Raw genomic sequence first — 9164 nt, forward strand, 5'->3', positions numbered from 1 at the left:
AGAAAACTTTAATTCAGATATGCATAAGCAGCATAAAGTTTTTAAAAAGACATTAAAGAAATTGACACTTTGTAGAAAAGAGGAATGATACTCTAAGCACAACACAAGTTTTCTGCATTTGATCCTGAAGAAAGTCCTGATTTTCTAAGGTACTCCTAGGCCCGGTCTATAACATTATAACCATCTTCTAGTTCATCACAGCTAAGTAAAGATTAAAGCATTGCACATCCAGCTAAGTACTGTTCGTTTTGTTTTTTCTAAAGCGTTCATTTCCTCTCTCTTGAACTTGTTTGCTATAAATGTATATAAATCAGGCATGATGACAATTTAATAAGAACTTCAAGACCTGTTCATCCCATGGGATCACTATTGTGACGTCTTTCGGGGAGCCTTCTGATTGCTCAGCCCTAAGCACAAGCCCTATAAAATGAGAGACTTTGAGATGCTGGTCAGGTTGGACAGCAGAGCACTAGCCAGCTCCAGCCAACCGTTCCCCAGGAACCAGGAACAGACTGGTGGAGCCTTCTCCAGAGCAGAACTTCAGCACCCTAGACAGCTGCCACAAAGCCTGAAAGGCAGCCCTGCCTGAAGGAAACAACCAAGGGTAAGCAAAATCTTCCCCTTCTTCCTCTCCTCTCTGTCACTGGGACTTTGAATAGGAGTTTGTGAAAATTTCTCTCTTAAACAGAATTTTACAGTGTTCGTCTTTTTGCAATAGCCAAATACAATAATCATGACAAGTCACTGAATAAAGATAGAAATGCCTCAATTTCTCTCTTATGACCCCATCTGCTTAGAGGATTCTTAGTCCTGCTTAACCCTTCATTAAATATTGCCTTTTAAAAAATAAAGTAAGACGAGTTTGCTTGTGTGTGGGGTTTTGAGCAAAGTGTTCGGCTTGATGCATTTGTTTGGGGGGTCTTCAATCTGCGTTTAAAGAGCTTTTCTTTCTGTTTCTAAGCAGATCAAGCCTAGAAAGCACTCACTTTCTTTATCATTTAATTTTTAAGTGCTATGACTTTTGTAGGTAACAAGAGGCAAAACCCTTGAAGATCTCTGTGTTAGCTAGACGGTGTTTAGAAATAGAACATGTGAATAGATCGAATGCAGGATGCATGGGCTCTACAGATAAAGGCATATAAATTGATTTCCTGGAAAAACTTGTTCCAGTGCCAAGTGACTCTGAGGGCATTAAGTTTTATCCTTGAATAAATTTGCTTGGGCCTTGGTTTAAAAAAATAACATATCAGTGGTATCTATAACAAATGCAGAGAAAATAAGAATTACGATGTAATATGTATACAAGATTTCTGCCTTAATGATACAAATCTATACTTTATATACACATATGTACTATGAACATGCAAACTCTAAAATATAACTGGCTAGAAGGGAATTAATTAGGTAGCACTCCAGTTTTACATCAATCACAGGGGGGAACCCAACAAATTCCTTGTAGCTGTTTCCTTCAACAGAAAAGACATTATGCTATGACAACTCTGTTATCAAAACTCAGAGCCTAAAGTTATCTGCCTCCAGCACAACAGAAGCACGGCCCTGGATACACACTAAGATTAACTAACTGAGTGCCTGCAGAGGGAAAGACAAAAGGGAGCTGAGCCGGTGTTCAAATGCCTTTATCCTGGGGATGGATTCCATTTCCAAACCAGTGCTAGAAAACTAGCGTTATTTTACAAAGTAATCTTATGCCAGTAAGTTTGACTCTTTCCTGAAGAGAAATGACCATTTTTCAACTTGGCAAGAGCCCCGGGTGGTGTTGCTAGACCCTCTGAAATGTTGCCAAGTATGGCTGGGAGAGCCAGCACCCTTTCTCTTTTCAGAGGCACCGCGATGGAAGCCAGAAGCAAGCCTCAGTTCCCGGCATTCCTGATACTCTTCAGTGTGCTGTTCTCTCAGTCGCTGGCCTGGCCTCTCTTTGGACCACCTTCTGTAGTGAGGTAAGTCTCCTTCTGGGAAAGTGGCTTTCACTTCAGATAAGTAGGCAGGCATTCCCTCTGCATCTAAATGAGATTTCCCACATGTTATTTTGGAGAGTGTTGCATTTCAAATCACATATTATTTGTTTCAATATTTTGGTTGTAGTGTTGAGCAAATTCGTTTCCAATTAAAATAAAAAAGAACTTATTCTGGACTCTGGACTTCACCTCCAGTACATAAAATCCAACATCAGTGGCCAGTCTTGCGTACCAGATGGATCCCATTTCTAAACTAGTGTTAGAAGCTAACAGCTTCCTATTTTCATCTCAGGCCTGTTCTGTTTCCAGTAGAGAAACTTCATTTAAATTTATATTTAATAAAAACGATTATAATATTAGTACTTTGTCAATGAGATATACACACATGAAATTCTGTTGAACAGAAGTCAGTCTAGAAAGAATCACCCTGCCAATAATAAGGACCATGAGGAAGCATGTATACAATCCTCATAGTATTCTCTATTTGAACCAAAACATTCTTAGCTTTACTATTTGATATAATAAAGTTTATACTTTACATGCATCAACTTAACCTAAAATAAGATAGACTTATGCTAATAGTCAATTCATACTTAAGCGGTCTAATCTACAGGATCACTATTATCTAAAGGTAAATCATCATGTCTTTGACTATTTGCCTGTTCTTATGTTCAGAAAAGTGAGTAGTCTCTCAGTACTAATGTTCTCCCTGAAATTGTATAACATACTACCGCTTCCATATCATTTGACAACTAGAGTCCCAATGCCTGTATCTCAGCAGATGAACAAGTCACAGGAATGCTGGAATTCACAGTCTGCTCAGCATCAGGCCCATGGATAGCCACTTTTACTATCTGCTACATCATCTCCCAGAGATATCAAAGTGCCCTAGAACTGAAACCATTTGGAAGTTTACCCCAATGTTTAACACACACACACACACACAAGCTACACACACACACACACACTTTTAATAGAGCAGTGGCATTAAAAATACACATGCGTCAACAAGTAGGTTATATGCCATATATCATAAATGAAATTCCTATTTTGCAGTACAGCATCATATATTTCTAATCAGTCTGTGCTCATACACAAAGCATAAGGATCTAGAGGGAGTCCTTACATTCACTATATTGGAATAACCATTCTCAAATGTGCATATCTGTTGGGTTGATCAATAAAGAGAAATATACCATGAGATGTAAATCTTTGTGACACACATTAGGGGACTAGAAAAAGACAAGCAGGTTGCACATTGCTTCCATCATGTATTTGGACAATGGATACTAAATGCCACCACTTCTATGAGTAAGTATCAGGTTTTGTGTTTAATATTTGCTTTTGATATGTTTATATCTTGTATAAATTGTTCTACCTCTTAATGCTGCTTCACAAACGGACAGCGTGACATACACCGGGACAGTGTGCTTTGCTTATAGCTTCACTAGAATTGAATTAAGTGGAAATTACGTTTGGTTTAGAAAGCTTGGACAAGCTGAATGACATCATTTTTGTGAGCTCACACAAAATTACTACTTATATCCTCATTAAACGTGGAAGCCATAGAGTCAAATTCTCCTGTCTGTATCTTGCAAACGGATATGTTCCAATCGTTTGTTCTCTGGTTTCAAGTAGTTGCCAGACCATAAATACCACCTGCAAGAAAAAACTTTATTTCATGACTAGTGGAATTTTTCTTTTCCTTAATAGGCTGGATGACAGGGTGCAGTTTGAAGGAGCAGGTGACCCTGACCAAGTCTCTTTAAAAGCAGACTCCGACATCTTGCAGAATCCCTTAGCAGAAAATGACACACCCTATTATGATGTGTCGAGGTAAGTTCACTCTTGTTTATCTTACTTAGGAAACAGATCTGAAAGAATAAATATTCTAGTTTTATCTTTTAAAGGGATAGCTTTTTAATGACACTTCTCAGTCTGGTTAATATCTGTAGCAATTTTTTCAGCTATCCATATGGAAAGGTGGTAAAAAAAAAAAGCAGGATAAATATGTAATTTTTCTATATGTCTAAACATGTTATTTATCTTTATTTATGCTCTTTTGAGCATTATGCTCAGATTATTAGACAAAGCCCAGATAAAATTGAAGCAGTTAGCATTCCATGAGGGAACAGTTACAAAGGAAAGAGCCCCCATGATAAGAGTCAAGGGATACAACAGTGCTGTCCACTCCTGCAACTGCTTGTCTAGAGTAGTGTTGCAGAACAGACCAAAGATGTCACACTGAAGACCAAGTATAGAAGGTTTCCCATGTACTTACAAAGTACACTAATAGACATAAGATCTTCTCTATTGTGACAGACTTGTTACCCCCCACACACATTACTTTGATGGAAAAGAGTAACAAAAGATATAGAATACTGGTGAGTTTGACCAATTAACACATTTTTTCATTGCATATATTTTTACTTAAGGCAACATAAAAACTACCCAGATATGTAGAAACTATAAATTAATTTTAGTTCAATATTGATTAGAAAAATTAATTTGAAATATCCTACCATGGAACAAAAATAAAGTATATATCTAAACCGGCCCATTTTTTTCAAGGTGTGGAACTAGAGACACACAGCTTACATCGTGCTCCAGGTGACAAGAGTTCCCTTTTGCTATGGCATTAGGGATCTCCTTTTATGCTTAAGTTTTCGTGAGCAGATTTCTTTGCCATTGAAAAGCTAGGATGTCTCTACAAGAAACTGTTACCGGGAAATCACTGTCTTTGCTCCCTTGCTTTAGAAATGCCAGGCATGCTGATGGAGTTTTCACCAGCGATTACAGCAGACTTCTGGGTCAGATTTCTGCCAAAAAATACCTTGAGTCACTCATTGGCAAACGAATCAGGTAAAGAGTACTTGTTTTTTGTTTGTTTGTTTGTTTGTTTGCTTGCTTGTTTTTTAACAAACACTCCATCAACAAGTTTTATTTTTCTTTCTAGAATTTTATTTACCTTGTTCAAGGCTCACAACTCTTTGATAATGTTCTTTCTTTGTTAAGAAAAAAATAATAATTCATGTCATTGAGTAAAACACATCAGACCTATCTAGGGTGAGATAGAGGTTTTGGTATTTATTTACTGTAAATATATTTTTCCTAAGTAATTCGTAAAAATTTACAAACTAGTCAAACCGAGCTAAACTCAGGGGGAAAAGATACAGACTCGGTCTTCTACTTCTTATTGATGTTTTACCATCATTTTTGATTGTGCTTTCTTTAGCAGCAGCATCTCGGAAGATCCTGTGCCAATCAAACGACACTCTGATGCCGTCTTCACAGATAACTACACCCGCCTCAGGAAGCAAATGGCTGTGAAGAAATACCTGAACTCCATCCTGAATGGAAAGAGGAGGTAGGGGAAAGATAACTCGTTGATGTGGAGACATAGATAACCTTCACCAGTTAAGCTCTATTTGGAGACTGTTCTGGTTCTTCTCCATCACCTTGTGTGCTTTTGTCTGCTCCCTGTGAACTTCTTACTCATTCTCAGTTTTGGCTGCTGTCAGGCTTCATCATACGTTTTAAAATACTGATGCAGGAATGCCAGCCCAAAGCCACTAGAAAACAAAATTTCTGGGGACGCTGACCTGGAAACTCTACGGTTTAAAGGTTGCTTCATTTGAATTAACTGTCATCAGAGTTTAAAACAATGGCTATTTTCAATCAGGGAGTGGTTTAATCAAGTGTTCACTTTTAAAATATATAAAGTACAGTTATTGATTTTGTCATGCATATTTATACCCAACAACCCTGTCTTATCACGTTTATCCATGATGCATCTGTGTGTTCTGTTTCTAAAAGTATGTGTCTGTATAGTATGTAAATATTGGACACAGGGACAGGAAATCCAATGCTTTGACTCCAGTTGCCTTTGCTTACATGCTGAGTATTAAGCATAATTTTATTTAATTGAAACCAGACAAGTGTATCCTCCTTGCCCACTAAATGATGGCTCCATAAGGCTTTTTTGATTTTTGATAGTATGGTCTCAGAACAATTCATGGTCAATCACTAGCTGCAGAAACCATTGTCGATCCCCAGTGTGTCTTTCAGAGTGTCAGCAATCACCGAGTCATGGTGTTATAATTGTTTCCTTGGAACATTCCTCAGCTGAGATTTTTAACAGGTGCGTTTTCCTTTTGGTCTGTAGCAGTGAGGGAGATTCTCCAGACTTTCTTGAAGAGCTGGAGAAATGATGGGAAGAGTCCTCTGGGCAGAGCTGAAGATCAGAGGTGAGTGTGCCTGTGTGCCCTTACTGTGTCCTTACAGCTACTGTGAAGAATAGGTGCAGGAGCAAGTCAGTGGGTACAAACATCTTAGGGCTACAACACCGTCTATGCAGAGATACTATCTAGCCCACATAACATCTCTACCGGAGGCAGAGCCCACCTCAGTGAATGCCTTAAGGTGCTACATGCTCAGTTCTCATCTTGACAAAGTTATCGTTCACCATAAAGAGTTTGGCCTCTGTAGGGTACTTCTGGCCTATTTACCCTTCTCCCATGTGAAATTCAAACACAGAGGATCCTGAGTCACACGCTGAGGGAAAGTGTCTTAGTTTTGAAACTTGAGTCATGCTGCTTTTATTAACTTAAGATTTAGTCCAAAGATTGCCTGCTAGATCTTCAGTTAAATGTGAAGAAATGTCACAGAAGCACATTAAGATATATTGAGCTATTCTGGGTTTAATTTATTCCTTCAAACATAGCAAACTTCATGGGACAAAAAATCAAAGTTTGACCTGTCAAGTAAGAAGAGACTCTGCAGCAATGTTCACTGCAGAAGATTTTTTTAATAAGAAAAAATAAAAGAAAAAAGTATTTTTTTTCTTTTATGAAGTGGTGTAGTCTGGTTTTCACAACTGTTTTTATATAAATGTGGATATAAGATATATTCTTTTATGAGTTATGTAAACTCACTAATAATTTCATTATTTTATCGGAACCCATTCACAATACTTGGCAAGAGGAAAAAAATGTTGTATACCTGTGTCAAAAGTCATAACTCGGCTGCTGCTCTGCTGCTTCGTCCCTTATATTTGTATTGTGGTAATTTCCTATGCAAATATCAGAGCAAGCAACTGTATAGCTGTAGAATTTTTTGAGAAAATGAGATGTTTATATATTAACTTTTTTTTTGAAAATAAAAAGTGCCTAAAAAAAAAAGTCAGTACACTTCTCTTCAATGGGCTCTGGAGAAAATGACTTCTGATAGAACCACTTAGCATGGAAGTAACCAAGAAAAGATAAAATGGATGGGAATGGCCAGCCCCAGCAGAACTTGGTTTCTAATACATGAAAGTAGGCAGAATTCCAGTCTTGGCTAAGAGAGGAAATAGCTTTGTGTGGGCCAATGGCAACTCAGTCTCACTTTAATTTCTGGTGTGGTCATCTAAGATTTTAAGAGAGCTATCAGGATTAAACAAGTTTTCAGAATTCATCTACAAGGGTATTTTGTTCCATCAATTAGATTAAGGATCTCTTTGTCTATGAAGGAAGCATGGGGCAAGGAGCTTGCCAGAACAATATTATCATATGTAGACATTCCTTGGCTCAAGGATGAGAGCTGGGCTGGAAGTCTCCGTGGTAGAACACTTGCCTGGCCTACAAAAAAGCCTTGGTGTCTATGCCCAACACTGAAAGAAAGAAATAATATTGCTTTGTAAGAGGACTGTTTCTGCCAGATAAAGAATATGGCAGACACTAAAATATAAATGTAGATTTTCTTGTGACGCGTAAGGTCATTTACTGAAGACCATGTTTATAATGGAAAGGTGACTTTGGAGAAATCCTGCAGGTCCTCCTACATGCAGTCCACCCCGGAAAGGTACAAATGCTTCTTCGTTAATGATTAAAAGGAGAGAGCTTCTTCACCCTCCCATTCCTTTGTAACAGTCTGTGTTCTGGAAAGGTCTCTCTTGACTCAGCTAGACACAATCTTATCATAGGCTGTTGATAAAGGGCAAGAGAAATTGATATTTACTAAGTGAGTGAATGAAGCTAATATCATACAAATGTAATAATTGTTTCTGCTTAAAGCACCAATTCTCTCTCTTTTTTTCTAGAATTCTTGAAGGAAAACAACCACGTGATTACATTATGAGTTCTACATATCTAATTCAAGAAAAAAACTTCCATAGCAAAACCAAATAAAATGTGTTGTGAATATTGTGGTTTCGTTTATGTAATAACTGTGATGTTTACATTGTAAATATTATTTGAGCATTCTAAAATTCATCTGTAGCTCATGAAATGCTTATAATTTCATATGCTATATATTCTTTCAAAGAAAAATATATTTAATGATAGGTAGATACTAGATTAATTGCAATTATCTGAAGCTTTCTGCAAGGGTAGCAATCAAGGAAAATTGATGTGTTTATTTATAGCATGTAGTTAACTATTCAACAGAGCAGAACAGATAATCAGTGTGAACAAGTCTAAATGCTAAGCAGATAGGCTGCTGTGTTACATAAGGCAAAATATCTAAGGGGAATAACAAATTATGGATAAAAGAGATATGTGACAAAAGGATTTTCAGAATTGTATTTCTCCAGTGATAGGTACTCCATCTCTCACGATTCATCTCTCCCATTAGGCTTTGCAATTCCCAAAGGCTACTTCAGAGATGCTTCAGCTAGGAAAAGCCCATCATCCAATCTGGGGCTTTCCCTTTCTGTGTGTGCTATGGATGTGTAAACTAGAAGCTAAATGGAGTGCTTGATTTCCAGTAGTAAATACTTCTCCCATAGTCACTCACAACGATATTTTGTCTTATTGGCTTCCTTTGCTGAAAGTACATTTGTAGACACAACTATTTTTCCAATGTGATTGTATGAAATTAAAGACAGGAATAAAGATCTTTGGTTATCATTGCAAATGTGTATTCTTGTTCTGATTCTTTGAAAGAGCCAGCGGTACCTTCTTTTACATTTATACCTACAGGTCTGGAGCTGGGTTTGTATGATGCTTGACTTGGGATTACATTTGTGAATCCAAAATTAACAGCTACTTACAAACAGCCTAAGATAAAGTCAAACACTCTGAAGAGCTGAGAATGCAGCCCAGTGGTAGAACGGTGCTAGACCATGCTTCAACCCCAATACCACACACACACACACACACACACACACACACACAATCGGTTCAATGAATAAGTAAAATTTAATAAAAG

At 37.5% G+C, this 9164-nt stretch overlaps 1 protein-coding gene across 2 annotated transcripts; it reads left to right on the plus strand.

Annotated features, from left to right (window-relative positions):
• Window positions 1-349: 349 nt before the first annotated feature.
• Window positions 350-8870, plus strand: Vip (vasoactive intestinal peptide). Of its 2 annotated transcripts, none has more exons than XM_021175307.3 (7): window positions 350-604; window positions 1842-1958; window positions 3690-3812; window positions 4734-4838; window positions 5215-5343; window positions 6142-6223; window positions 8056-8870. In XM_021175307.3, exons 2-6 carry the CDS (start codon window positions 1852-1854, stop codon window positions 6185-6187), a joined length of 510 nt encoding a protein of 169 aa, XP_021030966.1. In that variant the 5' UTR covers window positions 350-604; window positions 1842-1851; the 3' UTR covers window positions 6188-6223; window positions 8056-8870. The 2 variants fall into 2 exon arrangements, with proteins under 2 accessions (XP_021030966.1, XP_021030964.1); XM_021175305.3 differs by having other exon boundaries at window positions 355-604; window positions 5212-5343.
• Window positions 8871-9164: the final 294 nt, after the last annotated feature.

The sequence above is a fragment of the Mus caroli genome, unplaced genomic scaffold, assembly GCF_978045245.1.
Source record: "Mus caroli unplaced genomic scaffold, Mus_caroli_1 scaffold_9, whole genome shotgun sequence".
Taxonomy (NCBI): Eukaryota; Metazoa; Chordata; class Mammalia; order Rodentia; family Muridae; genus Mus; species Mus caroli.